Source organism: Sus scrofa, chromosome 2, assembly GCF_000003025.6.
Source record: "Sus scrofa isolate TJ Tabasco breed Duroc chromosome 2, Sscrofa11.1, whole genome shotgun sequence".
Taxonomy (NCBI): domain Eukaryota; kingdom Metazoa; phylum Chordata; class Mammalia; order Artiodactyla; family Suidae; genus Sus; species Sus scrofa.
Window position 1 is genome coordinate 102,995,841 of NC_010444.4, and position 25,184 is coordinate 103,021,024.

The 25,184-nt window shown below is 37.7% G+C and overlaps 1 protein-coding gene and 1 long non-coding RNA gene across 2 annotated transcripts in view; one reads left to right on the forward strand and one right to left on the reverse strand.

Annotated features, from left to right (window-relative positions):
- The window catches only part of LOC106508433, a 661,471-nt gene that overhangs the window by 404,253 nt on the left and 232,034 nt on the right, over positions 1-25,184 (forward strand). The gene's annotated exons all lie outside the window — the stretch shown is intronic.
- PCSK1 (proprotein convertase subtilisin/kexin type 1) overlaps positions 8,954-25,184 on the reverse strand; it is a gene marked incomplete at its 5' end in the record, with an annotated part of 45,914 nt that continues 29,683 nt past the window's right edge. The window contains 5 exon segments of the mRNA NM_214038.1: positions 8,954-12,012; positions 14,506-14,667; positions 16,520-16,653; positions 18,019-18,176; positions 23,914-24,147. Of these exon segments, the coding sequence (NP_999203.1) occupies positions 11,635-12,012; positions 14,506-14,667; positions 16,520-16,653; positions 18,019-18,176; positions 23,914-24,147 (1,066 nt within the window). The 3' untranslated portion in view covers positions 8,954-11,634.

Sequence of the window (25,184 nt, forward strand, 5' to 3'; positions counted from 1 at the left end):
ATCTTCTAAGGGTGTATGCAAAGCCAAAAATATTTTCATAATAATCCTGACACTATTTGCCTTTTTAACTTTATCAATATTTGCACTAATGGTGCAAAGGCAATGGTGAAAACTTAGCAAGAATCAAAACAATGGCACCAATTATACCAGTAGTCATTGTATGTGTCACTGTCATGCATTTGTGGTTTAAACAAAACAAAACAAAACAAAACACAGTTCCCAATGGCTTAGTGGATTGAGGATCTGGTGTCACTGCTGTTGCTCTGGTTACAGCTATGGCACAGGTTCGATCCCTGGTCTGGGAAATTCCACGTGTTATGGGCACAGCCAAAAAAAGGAAAATCTGAAAAAAGCCCAAACCCAATGGTGCTCAAGAATACCCTTGATGAAGCACTTTGCTGTATCCCTAATTATCATGGTTGTCTTGAGGAAAAGAATATGTGCAATTGTTTGAGTACAGGTTGAACTTGCTATTTGTTTTTTTTGTTTGTTTTTTCCAAGACATACCATTTTTACTTGAAAAAAAAAATGACTGGCAGAAAAACTATGGTTATTCTGAATTGGATATTTGTAGAACTTCTTGAAAATGAATAGTGAGCCTGTCACTTGAAGGAAAACAACTGACTTTATTTGTTGCAAATGAAAAATTTGAGCTTTCTGGTGAAATTAAAATTTGTGGAAACTTGTATCTACCACCATGAGCTTGACAACTTTTTTTTTGATAGGCAAAAAATAGATGTATTAAGCTAGAACGCTTGCGAGAGATGCAAGCGGGCAGGCACGGAGGCTCTGCCCCGACAACCTTTTAATACTTAAAATAATTTAATGAGATTGGTGATTTTATTAGCTATGTGTTTTTTCAGAATATTGTATGATGAAATGTGCCTGCATTTGGAATATCTGCATAACTCATTGAATTGATATTTTCCAAATATCAATGCATAGTGTTATAAAATTATGTGTGGGTATAAGTTCTCTTTAAAGCTAAAGATAGACCAATGGATTTTAGTTTAAGTCAGTGAAAAGGTTTATTGATATCATTCCAGAGTATACTTTCTAAGAAAGTATCTACTCTTTAACAAAGTGCTTATTGAGTCTTGGTGTAGAATCAAATACTGAGTCGGTATAGAATCAAAGATGATCTCTCAAGTATATCATTTCCTTTCTTCCTTTCCATCTATATCTATGTGAGATACTACATTTTCTTTGTAACTTCAACCAAAACATAATTTTGTAGCAGGTTGAATGCTGAAATAAGTAACAGAATCCAGTTCTGTTAAGACAGAGATTAAAAGAGTTTTGCAAGAATATAAAACAATGCCATTCTTCTCACCAACTTATTGTTTTGGAAATAGTTTTTTTTTTTCATAAAAATGTTGTTTATGTTAGTACACAATAGCTTTATTACTGTAATTTGGGAAATAATTTTTTTTTGGTTAAAAAAAATTCCAGTAAGTAGAACCTACATCAACAAAAGCTTGTTATTATTAAAGAGTGTAAAATGGACTCAACTCCCCAAAATTTTAAAACACTACCCTGATAAATTATTCTTGGAGGATTTTACCCTTGAATATTGTGAATCTATACCAAGCAAGTTAATGTATTCAGCAATAGATTAGGATGACCTCCAGATATGAATGTAAATTTAGGACTAACCATTAATATCAGTCATGTAAATACTTAAGAGAGGTCAAAAAGAAAAACAAAGCTTTAAAAAGCCTCTTAGACACTTTGTTCATGTGCTCTGCAGACTGCTGATCTTGGTTACTGACATGAATGCAGCTCTCAGTCTCCCAGGGAAGCTTTTTTCTTTGCCAGGTGATATACATGCTTTTTTGATCTCAGATACTAGTCTTCTGTCTGGCTTTCTTGTGTTTAATACCTCTGACATATGACTTGTTTCTCTGTCTGCCTTTTATTATATCATCTCATTGAGGTACTTTGAAATCACTCTGAGGAATAATCAGACTACAATTCTGTTTTAAGGGCATTTCTTACCAAAATACCTAGAATTATATGGCATTTTTAGGATTCAATAATTCTACTGATGACATATAGCATAGAGTTGAATAAAACTATACAGCTCAACATGGTTAAGTCTATTATTACCTGAATGAGAACATAAAAACAGAAGAGGAAAAGCAGCTGGATGGAAATAGCTAGAGAAAGAAAAGAAAGATGTTTTCCTGCTGCTTTTCTGATGTCAGTATTTTTTTTTCTGAGCTTTGGTTTTATCTCCTCATTTCCTCTCTCCCTGGGACTCTGGATTCTCAGCTAGAGTTGGACAAAACTTAAGCGTGCTGTGAGTATAGTGAAGTAACCTGTGCTCAAATGTGACTTCACTGCTTCTTAGCTGCATGACCTTGATTGTGTGGCTTCAGCTCTTGGTGCCCAATCTCCCTTTCTATAAAATGAGGATAATAAAAATGCATCTATATCACTGAAGGAAGATGAAATGAAACAATCCATGTACCATGCTCAGCATCCCACGTGCCACCAGGGAGCCTTCCGTGGATATCAGCTCTGACTCTTCTGCCCTACTTGGACTCATTGGCACTTTTCTCTCAACTGTGCTCTAAATGGGTAGGAAAATAAAGAACTCTATTAGACACTTCCACAAATACCTATTAAACTATTGTATACCAGGCATAGTGGTAGATCGGGATACAAAGGTGAATGAAAACAGTGTCCACAAAGGCAGATGCCTTGTCCGTGTAGCACATTACTGTATTTCTAGCCTCTATCAAACATAGTAGATGTTTTAAAAATATGTGCCCCAAAGCAAATCATCAACCTATGAGGTTAGCATAATTACTCTCATCATTTTACAGATGAAGAAACCAAAACTTATTAAGGTTCACTTCTTCAGTGTCACCTATCTAGCAGCTAGAAGGTGACAGAATCAGAAAAGAAACCACCTCAGCTTGCCTCAACTTAGTTAGTACCTCGGCTGCCTCTCTAGGAAGGAGATGCTGACCCTGGATATCGGGATGCTTGACACATATGAATTTGGCTCCTTAATTTCTACTTTCCAAAGAATATCCTCACCCTGAAGATAAACCAGATGCACAACAAAATATTTCGTATGTATTTATTGAGTATTCACCTTCTTGAATATGGAACTGTACAAGTCTTTGAGGCTATAGTGGTTAACATGAGAGGTGTTGTGGAATTTACATCCCATCCAGGGAGACAGACACTAAACAATTAATTGTGTGATTGCCCTTGCAATGAATGCTGTATGGGAGCATATATCAGAGGTTCTAACTTAATTTGAAAGAATGGTCTGAAAGTCTACCCCAAGGAAGAGATTTTTAAATTGAGTTCTGAAGAGCAAACAGAGAGGAATTAACCAGACAGTAAATTGAGAAAGAGCATTTCTGGCAAAATAGCATGACCCCAAGACTAACTCGGGGCATTGCAATAAAAGAAAAAGTCCAGTGTGCTACACCCAGGCGGTGAATAAGGCTGTTAGGTAACATGCAACTATAGAGACAGGTTAGGGCCAGATTTTCCAGGCCTTCAGAACCAGGTTAAGCATTTTGATCTTCTTATAAATCCAGTGGGTTTCAAATAAGAGAGTGGTGCGATAAGATATACAATTTAGAGATGTCTAAGATACACAATTTAGAGATGTCACAGTCTGAAAGAACATGAAGGAGAACTCTGTTGAGAGAAGACGGCAGTGTGGACCAGGATAATGGATTGGAGGTGGAGAAACATGGGTAGATTTGACAGGTATCTGTGGAATAGAGTTCATAGACTTGGTAACTTAGATCAGGGAGATGAGAAGGCGGTCGATCAGGTTTTATGAGACCTGAAGCTTACAGAACAGGGGAGCTCCTCCAGAAATTGATCTTATGTATAAAGGAAGGCCCAAGATGGCTGGCACAGGCCCAGAGACATTGCCTACAGAATAAAAGGAAGTTTGGATGAGGAAGAGTAGGGGCTTCCTTTTCTGTACCTCTTTTTTTTTTTTAAATGATTTTATTTTTTCCCTTATAGTTGTTTTACAGTGTTCTGTCAGTTTTATACTATACAGCAAAGTGACCCAGTCACACACACACACACACACACACACACACACATATATATATAATGGGTGGAAAAAGAATATATATATATAAGAATATATATATATAAGAATATACACACACATATATATGTATATAATGGGTGGGAAAAGAATACACACACATATATATATATGTATATAATGGGTGGAAAAAGAATATATATATATAAGAATATATATACACACACACACACGTATATATATATATGTATATAATGGGTGGAAAAAGAATACACACACACACACACACATATATATTCTTTTTCCACCCATTATGCTCTATCATAAGTGACTAGATATAGTTCCCAGGGCTATACAGCAGGATCTCATTGCTTATCCATTCCAAAGGCAATAGTTTGTATCTGTTAACCCAAGATTCCCAGTCAATCTCACTCCCTCCCCCTCCCCTCTCCCTTGGCAACCACAAGTCTGTTCTCCAAGTCCATGAGTTTCTTTTCTGTGGAAAGGTTCATCTGTGCTGTATGTTAGATTCCAGATAGAAGTGTTACCATATGGTTTGTCTTATTGTCTTTTTCTTTCTGACTTACTTCACTTAGTATGAGAGTCTCTAGTTCCATCCATGTTGCTGCAAATGGCATTATTTTGTTCTTCTTTATGGCTGAGTAGTATTCCATTGTGTCTATATACTGCATCTTCCTAATCTATTCATCTGTCAATGGGCATTTAAGTTATTCCTGCACCTCTTTTTATTGAGGAGAAACACTTTCCCCCAGAATTCTTCCCAGCATTTTCTCATGTGTAGGAATTTGGATGGAAAAATAGATAATACCTTCCAATTCTGATTGTGGTGGGAAGCAAACAGTTTAGCCAAGTGCATTGTCGTCTGTGAGCCAAGAAGACCACTCACACATATATGCTCTAGCAACAAAATGCAATTATTATCCAATGGGAAACTTTTGAAATAATAACTTATGTTTGGACAATGGAGGTAAACTGAGTTGTACTCAACTGATTAGAACAATGGCCACTCTATTAGGGACATGTGTGACTGGGTAGGTTCCCTCTTTGCTTATCTCAGTGGTCTCCCCCCATGAAGAAGAGTTCCAGCTCTCCCTAGAGATCGCTGTGGGTGGGCTCTGACCCATCTCCTCATTGACAACAGTTGGCACCTGTTTTCTGTCAGCTGGCTGGTGCCAAGTATTTTGTACTGATGCAAGGAGAAGCACAAGTGGTACACTCTCAGAAATAATCAGCCATGTGGTAATCATAAGCCTTCTGATAGAACCCAAAATCACGCTGGGAAAGTCTTAACTGGAGATATTTGCTGGAAGATCATGTCTCCCCAAGTAGACTAAGAGAACACTGATCCCGAAAGATAGTCCAGGAAAAATGGATTCTGTCTGGTGAAATGAATCTCCCTCTTGAAGAATTAGAATGCACATCACTGTATTGAGAGGACTTCTGAGAACACCTGCAATAAAGAAATACAAAAATTCAGTTTTTCATTCACTGTTTGACAAATATACAGGGCCAGGGTATCCTTTTTAAAACACACACACACACACACACACACACACACACACCACTAATTAATGTGCTAAAGAATACACTTTGGGGAGAAAAGATATGCATCAAGGCAGGAAAGGCAAAGAATGGGGAGAAAAATTAAACGGCCCAACATAGCAAAAAACTCCTGGAGTTTGTGCCCAGGTTAGCATTATCCTGGTTTTCAGTATGTATTGGTAGCCTTTGCGCTGGACTACACAAAAATTTGTATGGAATTGCTTCTGGATCCAAAAGATGCCTGAGCTATTGGATTGGCCTGTTTGTCACCTAAGAGAAAGCTTTGGTTCATTTCAAGATAGGTCAAAGAGTGATTACTGATAAGGATAATGGCCTCTCTCATTTAAAAATTGATTGAGATTTGAGAAATTTGAAGTAAAGAAGCAATAGAAAATCTATCTAGTCATTTTTGGAAGCATAAGATAGTCTACTGTGGGTCAGTTTGAATAAATTGGAAGTAGAACCAAGAATTCGAACAGGATAGCATAGTGAAAAGTCCAGGTCACATAGACCAGTTATAAAATTCTGGCTTAGTTGTGTGACCTTGGGTAAGTGACTTAACTTCTCTGAATCTCATTTTCCTCATCTGTTAAAAGAGTTCCCTTATAGCATAGTGCAAGTATTAGAAATAAAACATCCATTATAATAAATTATTATCTCATTGTGAAAATATAGAATCTATGTCCTTAACATGTAGCAAATGTTCACTTAATAAAAGCTATTTCTGTTTCCTTTTTTTTTTAATTCTAAAAGCAAAAAAAGACACAATTCTCATTTGATTCCCATTTTTAAAATATTATATCACCTTTTTGTCTTGTTAATATAAGGCATAGCCTGGGGTCTGGAATTACTACCAGGTTAAAATCACACCTCTATTATTTGTTATCTATGTGACCTTGACCAAACCACAGTACCTCTCTCTGCCTCGATTTTTCTAATCTACAAAATAGGGACACTTACATTATTCATTTCCTATTACTTTTACAGTTCTCATGAGAACTTGATTAAACGATGCATTGTGCTGCAGATATGATTAAGGATTCATTGTTTTTCATTATTGTATATTAATATCAGTATTTTTTAATGCTTTATAAATGTTTGCACTTGAAAATTGGTACTCCAATTCATTGCACACATACAAAATGATGACATAAGACAAAATTAAGCAAATGATTTCCTTTTTTTCATAATCTCCTTTCTCTTCATTTGTCACTTCTGGCTTTCCTTGGCCTTAGGTAACTGTTCTTTGAGTCTGAACTATCCCTTTGACACTCCCATCTCCTTGTAGTCCAGTCTACACTGCTACAATTAAATGGTTTCCAAGTAGCTTCAGGAGAGGAAGATTCCCGTCAGAATGACAATTCCCTGAGCAACATCACTTTGACCAGTGATAATTTGCAGTATTTCCATCTTCTACATTGATTCTAATTTTTCTCCTTTCTTGATTTGTAGATAAGAGGTGCAAATTCTAATCTCTTTGGCTCTAAAGTCCATTTTCTTTTCACAGCACCATAATGATAATAAGAGCAACTGTCTCATTAATAATAAAAACTAACATTTATTGAATATTTATTAGTTGCAGGAATCATACTAAATTATTTATCTGCATTATCCCCTTGTTTAATCCTAAAGTGGTGGACTTCATTGTCATAAATGAAGAAATAAGGCCCAAAGAGGTGAAGTATCCTTCTCAAGGGCACACAGCTAGGCTGCAATAGAGCCAGAATTCAAATTCACTTGTGGCTGACTCAAGAGCCCACACCTCTAGCCACTTTGTGTTGCTATTACATTTTCATAATTTTTTTCCCTTTAATAATGATGATGCAAGAAGTAACTGTAAAGGACTTAAGGCGTAGCTGATCAAACATTTCTAGATTTATAAAGCACCCGCTGCTGGCACTGCTGGAGACAAGTATGAAGGAACTTGTGTGGAAGGGAACAATTATGGTAGCCTTGCAGGAACACATCTGAGAATGTTTCCGCCTTACCTTCTTCCATGAACAAGAACCATTTTTGAGCTTGTGGCCCCTTCCGCAGGTAGATATTCAGTGAAGATACCTACAACATGGGCTTCTGTAGAGGTGGAGGATGTGCGGGTGTGGATGAGAATTTATGAAAGTGCTGTGTGACATTCCAGGCAAATTGTCTGGAAGTAGCACACAGAGGCCCAGTATAGAAACCAGGAAAGTGATTTTTGCCTGCTTTGCACATTGCGCTGAGAATGGCAGACACACACATGACTCTGATCACCTCTTTGTACATACACTGATGATAGAGTAATGCTTACCTAATATCTATGTAGCAATGTACAGACAATACCAATTGTACAAGTACAAATTGCAAGCCAAAACCCAAGTGAACAAAAGTTAACTTTATTTTTTTTAGCAGAACTTTGTTTCTGTTAAAAGTTGCCTTTCTAGCAAGCAGTGAGAACTTGATTTGAGCCAATCAAGTCTTCTTCCCTCCCCTGGGGTTTCATCCAGCTTCTGATAGAGGCTAGTAGACTATGAAGGCACTGGATGGGGTGGGGGTGGGGGGAGAGAGGGAAGCATTTGTGTCTGCTCTGAGCTACCGTCTACCAAAGCCAGTATCAGCTATAGCACCCATTCTGGTCTTTGGGAAGTCTTATGCTGATCAGTGTCATTCCATGCTCCTTGCAGGTATGTGTAAGTCATTTTTACTGTCCACTGTTAGCTCCTAAATATCTACCTGTACACAGTCATTCATCATCTGAGGCTCTGCTTTCAGGAGGAACTAAGCTAAGACAGACCCTTAAAAATAAAAATTTCAGGAGTTCTCATTGTGGCTCAGTGGAAACAAATCTGATTAGCATCGATGAGGACTCAGGTTCAATCCCTGGTCTTGGTCAGTGGGTTAAGGATCCAGCATTGCCATGAGGTGTGGTGTAGGTCACAGACGTGGCTCATATCCTGTGTTGCTATGGCTGTGGGGCAGGCCAGCAGCTACAGCTCCAATTTGATCCCTAGTCTGGGGACCTCCATATGCCACAGGCCTATAAACAAAGTCATGATGAGGGACTGTTGAATGGGACTTCTCTCGCATGCACTAAGTCTCTGTAGTTTTTGTTTGTTTGTTTCTTCCCTCAACACTTCAGTTAAGGCTCAGTCATATAACTCTGTATGTTGTCAAAAAGCTGCAAGACTGGTCTATAAAGGAAAATGGAATACACCTATTTAAGTAGATTCTTAAATTGCCTTCAAGAAAGCCTGTCTTACTTCTTAATGTAAACCTTTTTTTTTTTTTTTTTTTTTTTTTTACAGTTCATTTGGGAAATAAAATGAGAAAAGAAGATCCTATTTTTGTTGGCAACATGAGCTTTTTTCTTTTTGACTTAGTGAGAAACCATTTATTCTTTTGATTAACAAGCATAGTGTACATATTCTTGTTAATACATCAAGTGTATAATGTAAGAATTCCCTTAAAAATGCTAGGACCATACATATTTATTTCAGCTACACATTATATTCGGTTGTTAGACAAATATTTTTAATATCATACCACATACATATTACACGTTTTTTTCCCACTGACAGAAGGACATGCCTTTCAAAAATATTTTATTGATGAAACTTTCTTATCCTCAGGAAAATTTTGGTTTTTAATATAATTTATTATACCTTTTAAAATTCTGTTTGATAAAAGCATTTGGTAAAGCATTACAAATACCTGTAAAGAAAATATAGTTTAAAATTCTGAGGGGAATATTATATAAGTTTCCTCTTTACATTTTCACAAAAATCCACACAGGCACTAAGAAAGACTGACAAAAATATTTTATGTCTGAACAATATATTCCAGGTTGGAAACATTCAAACAAGACTTTTATTTAACAATTAAAGCTTCTCTAGAGTGAACCTTTGTCTACAATCCAATGAGTTGGTTGGGGTTTTAACCAGGAAAAGATACTGTTAGAAGAATGAAAGCGAAAGTGCCATTCAATTAGCACTAGATTAGGATTGGGGATAGGATGAATTTTCATTTATTCCTATTGGCCTCTCTCGGCCTTAGCTTTATTTTTTCAGTTGAAAATGTATCTGATAACTCTCTGGTCCTTTTCAGCTTTATTTAATAGTTTTTGATGTGCTGCAATTTAAAAAATTCTACCCAACACTATGTGCCAAACGACATGATACTTTCAAGGATAGAGGGATGCTGCCGAATCTCCTTCAAGTTTGCTGTGTTGCCCTGGAAATAATCCTCATTCTGCACAAACACAAATGTAGAATAGGAGGTGAAAGTTTGTCTTACAAACACAGTTTAAAGCAACCTGCCAGACGCTAGGGTTGTCTTCCTGATCTAGCTCAAAGTAGTTCTCTCCCTGGTCTAGTACATAGGTGGCCAGATGAAGTTCAGGCTTCATGGAAGAACTGCAAACAGCAAGCTCAGTGGGAGGATGTCAGTGAGTGGGAAGCTAGGGAGTTGGCAGTTAATGAATTAGGATAACTAAGCATCTGAGGGAGGTGAGATTAAACATAGAAGTTAAACAGGATTTCAGAGGTACTTTCAGGAGTTTAAAATACCATTTTTTTTTGGCCTATAAATTAGTTGGATTATGACAAATTGTTATAATTATTATCATACAAATCTTGTCTGAAAGAAGTTGGGGATATTTTTTGCCAAATGCATTTACACTTTGTACATCTTCATTTAGTGCAAGAGTGGACAAAATTAAATGCCTATTTAGCTGACCTGTAAGGTGGCCACTGTAAACAGCATGGAACAGGGTATCATGGGGACATGGTGTTCAAGACTGGCTGGGTAGCTGCTACTCAGCTCCAGCCAACTGTTGCCATGAGGTAGGGTCTGAGAATCAGGTTTTACGGGAAATCTCTTATTTTCAATAATCACTCACATTTTAAAAACATTTAACAGGCCAAACAAAATCTACCTGAAGGACAAATGTTGCCTCTGGGCTGCCAGCTTCTGTCCTAAATTGAGGCTTGGAAGCAATGTGCTGAGAACTTGGATCCTATGATCTGGAAGATTGGAGAAGGGTGCTTAGTGCCAAGAAATGAACACTCAGTTTCTAACATCCAGAAGAACCTATTCTAATGAATAGAATTAAAAACAAAACAAAACAAAACAAAACCTCCCATCAGCTCTCCCTAATAGGAATAGTTTCCTGTTAGTACAGTGGTTTTCCAAGTTATGAGTTGTTTCTTATTATGATTATTACAAAAAATTATGACCAGGAACCTGCCAAGTCCCAGGTACAAGTTTATCCTAGAAAGTGGTGTAAATAGCTCTCTCAGTATTTAGTTTGTGGCTGAGAAAAGAGAAGGCAGGAGGAGAAGAGGAAGGCCAGAGCTCACAGCATGAGTCACCGCCACCTTTAGGTCCATGAAGACTTCTCCATGGCACACCAACCAAAGAAGAATGGTTTAAAACTGCTCAAACCAGGCAACGCTGGGTTGGAGGCCAGTTTCTGGATCTAAATAGCCAAGTCTTTCCCCCAGATGACCTCATGGCCACTTCCTGAGTGAGCAGTACGTAGAGAAGAAAAGCCCAGGGTATGAATCTGATATTGAACTCTATCAGTAGAGACTTTCCAAACCCTTCTCTGGCATCAAACCCAATAATGACATGGCAACGACAGGGGACAAGCTATTAACAACAGTCTTCCTTCCTCTCATCTTTTGCAGATTACTTTTTCAAATTAATCTACTGCCCAGGTTATGCCTTTTCTTTGCAGAAATGAAATGGGAGGGCCCGAGGGGGCGTTCTCATGTGGTACAGGGACCACATGAGAACCGTGGCTCCAGAAAGAACAAAACATTTTACTTGCACAGGCAGGGAAGACATGTTTTGAAAGAGCTATAATCAATTCAGGATGTTGGATTTACTGCTTGAGCTCATAGCTTTGAAATATCCAGTTTGGAAGGAAAAAGAAAAGGTACCACAGGGAATATTATAAGCAGAAGAGTCAATGACAAAACACCTACTTCAGACACAGGCAAAAATCTAAGGGGAAGGAAGAAGCATGAACATTTCCAACTTAGGACCACACACTTGTGTTAATTTTCCTCCCTTAGAATGTCCACCAGAGCTTGTAGCAGCCGGTCGTCCCTGTGCTTGTAAGGCTTCGTGTTGTAGAAAACATCCACATAGTCGTTATACAGACTGTCCTCAGAGTCTTTAAGCTGAGAAGGTTGGTTCAGCTTTTCCAGGGCTTCATAGAAATTTTCGTAAGGAATGTTGAGCTTCACACTTGCAGATTTCTTTGGTGATTGCTTTGGGGCAGAGTTTTTGCTGAAAGCACTTTGCAGGAGTCGGAGCATGGCCTCAGATGGGGCACCCTCTGCCAGCTCTTCCCTTCGGCCCCCCACACTGCTGCCACTGGGGCTTTTGGATACCAGAGGGCTCTCATTCAGGTTCTCCTGTGTGGGCTGCTCCTGAAACACAGAAAGCCACCAGCAAAGGGGAGAAGGCTCATTATTTAGGAGGAGGCAAGCCGTTATTACTTAGTAACACTATTATTGTTATATAATAAGTATTATATATAGTGTATAAGTATTATATATACTATATATACTTACATATATATATATATAAAGTAGGATTGTAAATATTATCATTATTGAGAAGCATCCAAGCTGTTGTTTTTAGCAGCATATGCCCACTGCCTGCCCCTCAAGAAGTGGGTGGGGGTGGGCGGACGGAGAGAGCACAGGGCTTGGACTTGCATTGACTCAGGTTTCAGTCCTCATTTTCTCACTGACGATGAACCTTTGACACCTTTCTAAACTCCCTGGACTTCAGCTGTAAAATGGCTATAAGAGTCCCTCCATTTATAGTGGTTTTGGAGAAGGAATGCGCTGATGTATGTAAGAACGCATACCTCTCGGCCTCCTTCACTTGTCAGTCTGCTGTAGGAGCACTCATGTTAGGAAATTTAATAATACTAAATTCATTAATTTTAATTTCTAAATTCTGTGTGAAAAAAATTTTAAAAAATAATAGGGTTTCATCCTATGGAAAATGAACAGTTTACCAGTCTTTCGCCTATGTTTTGGGAAGAAGCTGATATTAAATTAGGGAATAACTCACACAGAGGCACCAATAGTGCTGTCATGTGTAGGCAGCTTCCTGAAAGCCTCCTGCTCTGTCAGGAGCTACCCTTTCAGCCACTGAGATGTAAGAAGGGGACTGGGAAGAGGCTGGGGTGGTGGGCTGGGAACAGGGGAACTGGAGAGACCAGAGAAGCAGCTCTTTGTCAACTGTTGTGGAAGTATTTCAATATTTTAACATTCACAGAGGCCTCTTAATACTCCTTAAGGAATCTTGGAGGAAGAAATACCCATAAGGACTGTGAGGAGGAGGCCTCCAGGGTGGGGTCCCAGAGGAAAGCTATTCTATAGAATATAACTGGGGCCAGAATATGAACTGAGGCCTTCACACAGCTCATTTAAAAGTTTTTTGTTTTTTTTTTTTTGCTATTTCTTGGGCCGCTCGTGCGGCATATGGAGGTTCCCAGGCTAGGGGTCTAATTGGAGCTGTAGCCACCGGCCTATGCCAGAGCCACAGCAACACGGGATCCGAACCGCGTCTGCAACCTACACCACAGCTCACGGCAATGCCGGATCATTAACCCACTGAGCAAGGGCAGGGACCAAACCCGCAACCTCATGGTTCCTAGTCGGATTTGTTAACCACTGAGCCATGATAGGAACCCCTAAAAGTTTCTTGAATAAGAATGTATACATGTAAGTGTAAATGAGTCACCATGCTGTACAGTAGGAAAAAATATATACACATAAATAAAAGATAAAAAAAGGAAAAATGTAAAAAAAGAAGTAAAAGCATACAGATTGAAAAAGAGAAAACAAATTCAATATTGTTAAAAGAAAAAAAGTTTCTTGAATAAATAATATTTTTGTATCTTCCAACCCAGCACAGAACCAGAACTATTCAAGGAAGCTCATGCAAGAAATGCTGATAACCTACCTAACACATCTGAGCACTGGGGTAGAGGCTGGGGGATACAGAGATAAGGAAAATGTGTTTTCTGCCACCATCTGATAAGAGAGAAGCCAGAGGCCTTGGTAGGATGAGACGGAATATAACTGACTGACTAGAGGGATCCTCTGCAATTTCCTGAGAGAAATTGTGATCCCATTGCTCTCCTGGTGTTGCTGAGAAGTATAAGGTAAGGAGTTAGAAAAGAGAAGCCTGCAAGACTTGACCGCTTGACCCTTGGTCTTCTTTCAGCAAAATGGACATACTGAGGTCTATCCCTTCTAGGTTACAAGGATGATTAAATGAGAAAAATTTAAGTGTGAAAAATGCCTAAAAACTAAGTGCAATTCAAATGTTAGGTGTATGTGATCATACAAAAGGACAGCTCTCTTTAAAATTTGGTATTTTTATAAACAAAAAATTCATGTTAGAGAATTGAATGGTTTTGAATTCATTAATTTTTTTTTTTCTTTTTTGGTCTTTCTGTCTTTTCAGGGCTGCACCTGCAGCATATGGAGGTTCCCAGGCTAGGGCTCCAGTCGGAGCTGTAGCCGCGGCTACACCACAGACACAGCAACCTGAGATCTGAGCCATGTCTGCGACCTACACTACAGTTCACAGCAACACTGATCGTTAACCCACTCAGTGAGGCCAGGGATCAAACCCGTGTCCTCATGGATGCTAGTCGGGTTCGCTAACTGCTGAGCCACGATGGTTAACTCATTAATTTTAATTTCTAAATTTTGGGTAAAAGAATAAATGAATGAAACAATTTCCTATGAAAAATAAACAGTTTAATGCCTCCTATTCCTTCCTCTGGACACATGTTGGACTCACTTCCTGCTTAAAAGTAAGGGGCTGCCTCGCCCACTATGTTGTCTACTACGGTTCAAAAAAGAACCTTCCAGGAAGAACAGAGCAGCACAGACCTCCTCGGAATCCACCACCTTCTCCACGCCTCTGCGATCATTCTGCACCGTGTTGTAGGACGTGTACACTCGGGGCTGTTTCATGTGTTCTGGCTGGGAAGAGGTGCCATGCAGAATCAGCTTCCAGTTCACGATTCTGCCTTCATTTTGCATTCTTCCAGACTAAGGAATAAGCATACGTAATTTCAGTGTATGTTCTAAGCAATATGAAACAAACTCCTTCCAAAAAGCTAAAAGAGATTTTACAGTTAAAATCTAATTTTAAAATTCCATGTAATTCATGTGCTGAGCACTGTGTAGCAAGACGTAAATCACTGGACTCACTCCTGCTATAAAAATGGATAGCTGAGGAGTTCCCTCATGGCTCCATGGGTTAAGGAGTCAGTGTTGTCACTGATGTGGCTCTGGTTACAGCTTTGGCACAGGTTTGATCCCTGTCCTAGGAACTTCCACATGCTGCCAGTGTGGCCAAAAAAAAAGGACTCATGACAAGTTCAAGGATTTACAAACTGATTAACTATTTACAAACCATTAACATGATGTTGCAGGAGTTCGATCCCTGGCCTTGCTCGGTGGGTTAAAGATCTGATGTTGTTGTGAGCTGTGGTATAGGTTGCAGACACAGCTCAGATCCTGCGTTGCTGTGGCTGTAGTGTGGGCTGGCAGCTGTAGCTCTAATTCGACCCCCCTAGCCTGGGAATCTCCATATGCTGTGGGTGCAGCCCTAAAAAAGGAGAATTCTCTTCATGAACCTTATTTTCCATGTTGGATGTATTCATACCTTCTATAATGAGAATTATATTTACCAGTCATCAACCTGTAGAAACATTCCATTGGAAAAAAAAGTCTGTGGAGTATGATGAAAAGCCTTCAGCATTAACTAGTCCTTACAAACTGTATATTTATAGAAGGAGCGATAATTCACATTACTTTTAACAATTAGGTTAAAAGTAATGTGCTGAAATCTAAAATATCTAAAAAATCTAAAACGGTAGAGTCAGATATTGCAGACGATATAAAATAGTCCCATCTTGGTAAGCAGGTCTTCTGAGTTTCCTTCTGGTGAAATGGAGTTAAAAAATGGAGGCCAAGGTCAGGAACAGGACCATCAACTAAAAATGTTTTCTTGTTCTCCCTAGAGAGCAGGAATTCTCACAACGTGTGTTGCTAAATCACAATTTTAACAGTTTTTAGGTGAAAGCTATTCTCAGAGGAAAAAAGTAACAATGAGTATAGAATTTGTATTAATTTAATTGACATCTCCAGGAATTTAAAATCATTTACTTTTTAAAAGTTGTTTAGACATTAAATCCGGTGCTACTGATACTTATAGCACTGCCACCTTGGGAGAACTCAGACTGAAACGCCGTTCATTTGTATGCCCATTATATAGGAAATGAAGGAGAAATGATATGAAATAAATCAACTGCATTCAGCTTTTTGCTCAGACACTTCTCACTGTATTTGGGGGACAATATATTATGATTATAGAAGAATACCAGAGTGTTAGCAAAGCAGATAACTGAGGAATGCTTTTGTTTCCTAACTAAAACAAACCCCCAAAAATCTTATTAATATGACATATTGTCTAACAAGTGAGCTACTTCTAAATAGCCCCTGCAGTAAATATTGGTAAAAGTCTTCATATGACCCCAGCAGAGTGTCACAGTGGAGCATTTAAGTACGCATGTGTGAATACAGCTGATTCTGGTGGCTGAGTGGGTCATGTGGCTGGCTATGTTCTGTCATGGGAACACTTGAATTTGTCCTACACTATTGCATTGTGTATCAAATACCTTTTCTTCCTTCTTATATGACTAGTGCCTACTTTTTAAAAGAATTATCACTGATACAGCCAAGGGGACAGAACTTGAAACACTTCTTTCCTTCCCATTACCTCTTAATGAGTCGTCAAAGTTCCTATGGACACTTATTGATGACACAAACTTTACTACAAGTGCTTCAAAGTGTTTAAAAGTGAGCACGTGGTCTGTATCCTTTCATTCCTACTTACCATGTCTGTAATTCGCAAAGTCCAAGTGCCTATGGGATTCTCTCCCCATGTATGAACAGACATGAAGTCCCAATTCTTAAAGCCATTAGGAGATGTATCCCGCTCTCTTTCTGCCAACAGTACAGTGCCGGTTCCTAGTTTCATGCAACAAACACAAGTTAATGAGTGTCCTAACAGCACTGATACTAGCACACACTCTAGCATCTGATAACTGAAAATGGAAACTGGGAGAAATGAGTCCTCTTTATTTTCCCTTTGAGTATGACACTGGGATGAAGATATTCTCAAGGGAAAAAATGTTTTTATTCACAGTACTTAGTACATTGTCTGGCATATAAAAGTTCTCAATGAATATTGTAGAAAAATAAACAATGCGTAAATATATTGAGTAAGGTTTATTTGAATAAGAACTCAGAGAGCTATGTTTATGAATTACATTAAAGAAGAGAGTCAAAGACCTAACATACATTTTATTGGAAATGTCATTTTGAAATTTAACAGAAAATTTTGAAAATTTAACAGGTGCCTGAGGCTATAATCTAGCATAGACATAATAAAAAAATTAAACATTTACTAATCTCTTGTTATATTAAAACTGCTAGTAATAGTAACTTATTTTCAAATCAAGCTCTCCATAGATCAATAAATAATACTGTTGGAGAGAAAGTGTTAAATGAACTATGGGCCATCAGGATGATGAGAAGGCATTCATCAATATTTAAGGCCACTTCCAAGGTAGCAAGAAAGTATAATTCCAAAATTAATGATGCCTACTCCAAACCTCTCAGAAGTTCATATCCTCAAAGGACATCATGGGGATAGCTCATCTTTTTTTCAGACATCACCTATAGGTATTGAATTTAGTCAGTTGAAACCTACTAAAACTTGAACAAGTACTAGGACAGCTTCTCCTTGTTGTGTTTGGCTTTATGTTTCACAAGCTCCTTCCCATCCATGATCTTTTTATCTGACTTAGTATCTTCTCAGGAAAGGGCAAATGTTTGTATATCAAATCATATGGCCTTAATGATATCATTTTGGAAAATTTGTTAGTTTTTTTTTTTCCCCTCTTTTCCATGGATTAGAACTCTCAGTTTTTCAACCAATTTCTTGGATGTGTCTTATCTATCAGCTTAATTAATTTTAGAGTAACTTCCAGTAATGGATTACGTGAGAGAAATGATAGATTGGTGACCTGGGAAAATGAACACAGTTTGAAAATACATAACTCCAGAAGGGTTTATTAATTGTTATTATCTGATTAGACCTCATTCTCTGCTTATCCAAGGATCAGTTGGAATGAGCAGGGCAGAGTTCTGATGCCAAAAATAAAAAGAAAAGAACAAAAGCATATTTTAAGACCTGAAAATATCTTTTGGGAGTCTTAGGCCTATATATAAACCAAAAAAAAATCATTGATTTGAAATCCTTTAATTTACCCTTAAAAATTTAAACACATGGTTTAGAAAAAGTTCTTGAATTTTTTTCTTGAAACTTACCAGCAGCAGAAGTGAGGGTGACATGGAGGTCTCCTCTGCGGGAATACTCAATTGTTGCTTCAAATTGCACATGTTCCAGTGACTTGATAGCATTCTCTTGTCCTTCACAAGCTCTTGTTGGGATTTCAATAATAACTTCTCCATTAGCTTTCAGGGCTCTAAATACATTAAAGAATCATCGCTGAACAAAGTGTATCTCTGAATGTTATGGGAATAGTGTACATAACACTCTTAAGTACATGTTGTCTCTCCTTGTTATAAGTAGAACCCAGTTCAGGATTAGGTATTATTTTAATGTATAAGAAAACAAAGTTTTTACAGAAATAGAAAAAAAAATAACTCTGCAGTTTATATAGAACCATCTAAAGACACATAGTCAAATCAATCTTGAGAAGGAAGACCAAAGCTGGCAGCATCAAAGTTCCTAGTTTCAAAATATAGTACAAAGATACAGAAATCAAAACAGTATGGTACTGAAAACCCAAAAAACACTAATTTGAAAAGATATGTGCACCATAATATTCACAGCAGTATTATTTACAATTGCCAAGATATGAAAGTAACCTAAGTGTTTCTCAACAGATGAATAAAGATGTGGAATAAACACACAGCCATAAAAAGGAAATTTGGGCATTTAAACAATATGGATGGACTTAGAGGGATTTATGCTAAGTGAAATAAATCGAGACAGAAAGACAATTACTGTATGATATCACTTATATGTGGAATCTAAAAAATACAACAAACTAGTAAATATAACAGAAAAGAAACAGACTCACAGATATAGAGAATAAACTAATGGTTACTGGTGGGGAGAGGGAAGGGGTGAGGTGCAGTATAGGAGTAGGGGACTAAGGTACAAGCCATTACATATAAAATAAGCTATAAAGATATAGTGTACAACACAAGGAATACAGCCAATATTTTATAACTATAAATGGAGTATAACATTTAAAAATTGTGAATCACTGTATTGTACATTTGTAACTTATTTAATATTGTACATTAACTATGCTTCAATTAAAAATGTGGCACTAGAGTTCCTGTCATGGCTCAGTGGTAACAAACTCGACTAGTATCTATGAGGATGCAGGTTCAATCCATGGCCTTACTCAGTGGGTTAAAGCATCCAACATTGCTGTGAGCTGTGGTGTAGGTTGCAGATGAGGCTCAGATCCTGCACTGCTGTGGCTGTGGTATAGGTTTGCAGCTGCAGCTCTGATTCAACCCCAGCTTGGGAACTTCCATATGCCACAGGTATGGCCCTAAAAAGACCAAAAAAAAAAAAAAACAACCAACCAACCAACCAAACAAAAAAACCCAGTATGGCACTGGCATAAAGACAGACTTACAAGCCAACAGAACAGAATAGAGATCCAAGAAATAAACCCACCCATTAGTCCTAAAACTGTAAAACTCTTAGAAAAAAACACAAGGAAAAGTTTCATGACATTGGGCTTGGAAGTGATATAATGGATATGACGTGAAAAGTAATAGCAGCAAAAACTATCCAGAAAGTGGGCATAGAAGGAACCTACCTCAGCTAATAAAAGCTGTATATGACAAACCCACAGCTAACATCATTCTCAATGGTGAAAAACTGAAAGTATATCCACTAAGATGAGGAACAAAACAAAGATGTCCACTTTCACCACTTTTATTCAACATAGTTTTGGAAATACTAGCCATGGCAATTGGAGAAGAAAAATACATAAAAGTAATCCAAATTGGAAAAGGAGAGCTATCACTGTTTTCAGATGATATGACACTATATCTAGAAAATCCTAAGGACACTACCAGAAAACTGTTAGATCTCATCAGTGAATTTGGTAAAGTCACAGGATACAAAATTAATGCATGGAAATCTATTGTATTTCTACAATATACTAACAAGGAAAGACCAGAAAGAGAAATTAGGGGAACAAACCCATTTACTATTGCATCAAAAAGAGTAAAACACTTAGGAATAAACCAACCCAAAGTGACAAAAGATCTGTACTCTGGAAACTATAAGATAATGATGAAAGAAATCGAAAATGATACAAACACATAGAAAGATATACCATGCTCTTGGACTGGAAAAATCAATATTATCAAAATGATTATACTACCCAAGGCAATCTATAGCTTCAATGCAATCCCTATCAAATTGCCCAATGACATTCTTCACAGAACTAGAACAAAATATTTTAAAATTTGTACAGAAACATAAAAGACCCTGAATATCCAAAGCAACATTGAAAAAGAAAAATGCAACTGGAAGAATCAGGCTTTCTGACTTCAGATTATACCGTAAAGCCACAGTCATCAAACCAGTATGGTACCAGAGTTCTTCAGCTGAACTGAATCTGACTAGCATCCATGAGGACTCAGGTTCAATCCCTGGCCTTGCTCAGTGGGTGAAGGATCCAGCATCATCATGAGCTGTGGTGTACATTGCAGTTGATGCTCAGATCTGGCATTGTTGTGGTGTAGGCCAGTGGCTATAGCTCCAATTTGACCCCTAACCTGGGAACCTCCATATGCTTAGGTGTGGCCTTAAAAGGATAAAAAAATAATAATATGGTACTGACACTAAAACAGAAATATAAATCAGTGGAACAGGATAGAAAGCCCAGAAATAAACCCAAGGACCTGTGGTCAACTAACCTATGATAAAGGATGCAAAAACATATAGTGGAGGAAAGACAGTCTCTTCAATAAGTGGTGCTGGGAAAAATGGACAGCTATACGTAAAGTAATGAAAATAGAACAGTCTCTAACATCGTACAGAAAAATAAACTCAAAATGGATTAAAGACCCAAAAGTAAGGCCATATACTATAAAACTCCTAGAGGAAAACATAGGCAGGGCACTCTTTGACATAAATTGCAGCAATATCTTGTTTGATCCACTTCCTAGAATAATGACAATAAAATAAAAAATAAACCAATAGGACCTCATTCAACTCAAAAGCTTTTGCACAGAAAGGAAACCATAAGAAAAAGAAAAGACAACACACAGGATGGGAGAAAATCTTTTCAACCAATGCAACTGTCAAGGGCTTAATTTCTAAAATATACAAACAACTCAACAATAACAAAACAAACAACCCAGTTGAAAAATGGGAAGACCAAAATAAACATTTCTCCAAAGGAGACATTTAGATGACCACTAGGCATATGAAAAGATGCTCAACAGCACTAATTATTAGAGAAATGCAAATCAAAACTACAATGAAGTACCACTTGACACCAGTCAGAATGGCCATCATTAATAAGTCTATAAATAAATGCCGGAAAGGGTGTGGAGAAAAAGTAACCTTCCTACACTGTTGGTGGGAATGTAAATTGGTACAACCACTATGGAAAACAGTATGGAGGTTCCTCAGAAAACTAAATATGGAACTACTATATGATCCAGCAATCTACTCCTGGTCAAATATTCAAACAAAAAGATAATCCAAAAAGATACATGCACCCCTATGTTTATTCCAGCACTATTCACAATAGCCAAAACATGGAAACAATCTAAATGTCCATCAATAGATGAAAGGATTAAGATGTGGTACATATACACTATGGAATACTACTCAGCATAAAAAGAACAAAATAATGCCATTTGCAGCAACATGGGTGTAACTATAGACTCTCAAACTAAGTGAAGTAAATCAGAAAGAGAAAGACAAATACCATGTGAATCAATTATATCTGGAATCTAAAATATGGCACAAATGAATCCATATACAAAACAGAAACAGACTCACAGACATGGAGAACAGACTTGTGGTTGCCAAGGGGGAGGGAGGAGGGAGTGAGATGGACTGGGAGTTTGAGGTTAGTAGATGCAACCTATTACATTTAGAATGGATAAGTAATGAGGTCCTACTGTATAGCACAGAGAATTATATCCAATCTCTTGGGATAGACCATGATGAAAGATAATATGAGAAAAAGAATGTATGTGTGTGTATATATATGTATATGACTGGGTCACTTTGCTGTACAGAAGAAATTGGCACAACATTGTAAATCGACTATATTTTGATAAAAAGCACTAGCAATAAATAAATAAATAAATGAGTAGGACTACATCAAACTAAAAAGCCTCTGTATAGAAAAGGAAACAATCAAAATGAAAAGGCAACTGACAAAATGGGAGATCATATCTGATAAGAGGTTCATATCCAAAATATATAAGAACTCATACAACTCAGTAACAAAAAACCTAACCCAATTCAGAAATGAGCTAAGGATCTGAATAAACATTTCTCCAGAGAAGACACATTAATGGTGAACAGGTATATGAAAAAAAAAAAAAACCTCACCATCATTAATTATCAGGGAAACACAAATCAAAACCACAAATCAAAACACCCATCAGAATAATTATTATTAAAAAAAGAAAAAGACAAGTATTGGTGAGGATGTGGAGAAATTGGAGCCTTTGAACAATTGGTGGGAATGCAAAATGTTGCAGCCACTTTGGAAAATGCTATGAAGATTCCTTAAAAAATAAAAAATAGAGCTACCATGTGATTCAACAATCCCACCTCTGGATATTTATCCAAAAGGACTGAAAAAAGATCTTGATCTTGAAGAGATATTAGCACTCCCATGTTCACTGCAGCACTATTCACAATAGCCAAGATGTGGAAACCAACTAGATGTCCACCAACAAATGAATGGATAAAGAAGATGTGGTATTTATATACAATGGAATATTAGCTTTAAAAAAGAAGGAAATTCTGTAATATATGACATTACAGATAAATCTTGAAAACATTATGCTGAGTGAAATAAATCAGCCACAGAAGATAAATATGGCATGATTCTATTTATATGAGGATCCAAAATAGTAAAATCCATAAAGTCAAGGAGTAGAATGTTGGTTGCCTAATGCATACCCTCTAAGCCTCCCACCCTTGGGTGTTTTTTTGTGAGTGAGTCTTCAGTACAGTCATGATAGAAACAACAAAGCAGTTGAATCAGTTGCAGTTGAGACAACAAAGCAGTGAATCAACTGCAGTTGAGTCAACAAAGCAGTCTTCAGTATGATTGTAATAGAATCATGATAGAATCAACAAAGCAGTCATACCAGATTCTGCTTCTGTAGCTAGGTATAGTGGAAGAGGTGTAGTCTAGTGGAAAGCCATATGAAAAAGAGTCTTCATATGAGGGAAGTCATGAATCCCATAGCACTGCAGCCTGAGATGAGGTACTTTTGGAAGTTGGTTTTGGGTAACACTAGTTGGAAAGTATTGCATTTCATTAATTCTAAGATGCATTAAAAAAAAAAAAAAAACCCTTGGAGTTCCCGTTGTGGCTCAGCAGAAACGAATCCAACTAGGAACCATGAGGTTGCAGGTTTGATCCCTGGCCTCGCTCAGTGGGTTAGGGATCCGGCGTTGCCATGAGCTGTGGTGTAGGTCACAGATGCGGCTTGGATCCAGCATTGCTGTGGCTATGGCGTAGGCCAGCAGCTGTAGCTCTGATTCAACCCCTTGCCTGGAAACCTACATCTGCCACAGGTGTGGCCCTAAAAAGACAAAAGACTGAAAAACAAACAAACAAAACAAACCCCAAAACATCTTAACATCTTTGAATTTGGGGTGAATCTTAAAAAACTGATGATTGTTAATAGTTGACAATGGTTTTTCTTAGTGGTATATAAACAATAGTTCACCTTAACATACTGCTATGTGGTATGCAGGCAATGAGAAGAAAATAGAAATATGCCAAAATGATTTGCAGATCTTTGATATCTGATTCCCTATGGACCCACGAGGAAACTCTGGCAAATGCCATCTCCATCTACTTCAAATGAGTAGGCAATAAAAATTAGGTAGAGTGATAAACATCATACTCAAATAATGCCATGAGCACACATTTGTTTAAAATTCCTGGAGACACTTACCTGGGCTCAAAGTCATTGTCTTTTACAACACACTCCTTCTTCTCAGGCACGCTGCTCCAGGTCCTGGGATCAGCTAGATCCACCAGAGCTTTGGCATTTAGCAACCCAAATCCAAACCGACTGTTCACCATCAAGCCTGCTCCATTCTTTTTCCATCCAGGATTATTTGCCAGTGGGTCATACTCAGAGGTCCAGACAACCAGGTGTTGCATATCTCGCCAGGTGAGATTTGGACTAGACAGGAAGTAACCCAGAGAATCTTTCAAGGACAAAATGAAGTTTCCTTGCAAAAGTAGATGATAAAAACAAGCATTTTCATTCAGAGATTATGAGGTACTTTTTGCAACTGTACTTTTGAAAATCTAGTGTGTATTTCTTTTGGTATGTCTTTCATTCAGAATTAAAAATACAGACCTGAAAACTCCTCATACTACTTAAGATCTTAGTATAAGTAAAATTCGATTTTCAGCATTGTAGAAATGTAGGACTTGGTCCCTGATTTCTAATTACTTATATTTACCTGGAACAAAAATTAAAAATGACACTTTGTGTCCTCCAGTCTTCTGTCCATTAACAGCCTTAGTATTTTCAGCATTATGAAGAGGTCTTGACTTCCTTCTTAGGAAGACTCAGATTTAGACACAAGCTGGCTACCTACTCTTAATTTTTTGTGTGTGTCTTTGTACATCACAAGTGTCAGGAAGCTCTTAACTACTTGAGATCATTCTTATACAGTACTATGCTGAACAGTGTGGGGCTATTCAAAGAGGTAGTTCATGTCTCTAAGAAGCTTATAACCCAGTAAAAGAACTAAGTCTTTTAACAACCATGTCTGTTGAATGCTGTACTCTTAGCATAATGTATTTCAGAACTTTAGAGGAGAAAGAATTCTTTGTGGATGGAAAGATCTAGAAAGGCTTTTATAGGAGGAGATATTTGAGTTGAACTTTAAAGAGTGGGTCAAGAAGTGGAGAGAACAGGGAATGAGGCAAAGGAGTAAAACCTCCAAGGGGGGTAAGTTCAGGGTATGGCCAGACCACAGTGAGTGGTCTGGTCTACTGGATCAGGAGAGAGGAGAGGCAGAGCCCTGAGCCAGTAAGAACCATCGAGGATTTCTGAGCAAGGAAATAGGTAATCAAAACTCTTGATAAAATTAATTTTGCAGCAATATGAAGGTAAATCCATGATGCATGGGACTATTGGGTCTGTCATAATGAAGATGAAGCTTTTCCTGATCACTCTATTTAAGATTTCAATTCTCCTCAAATATT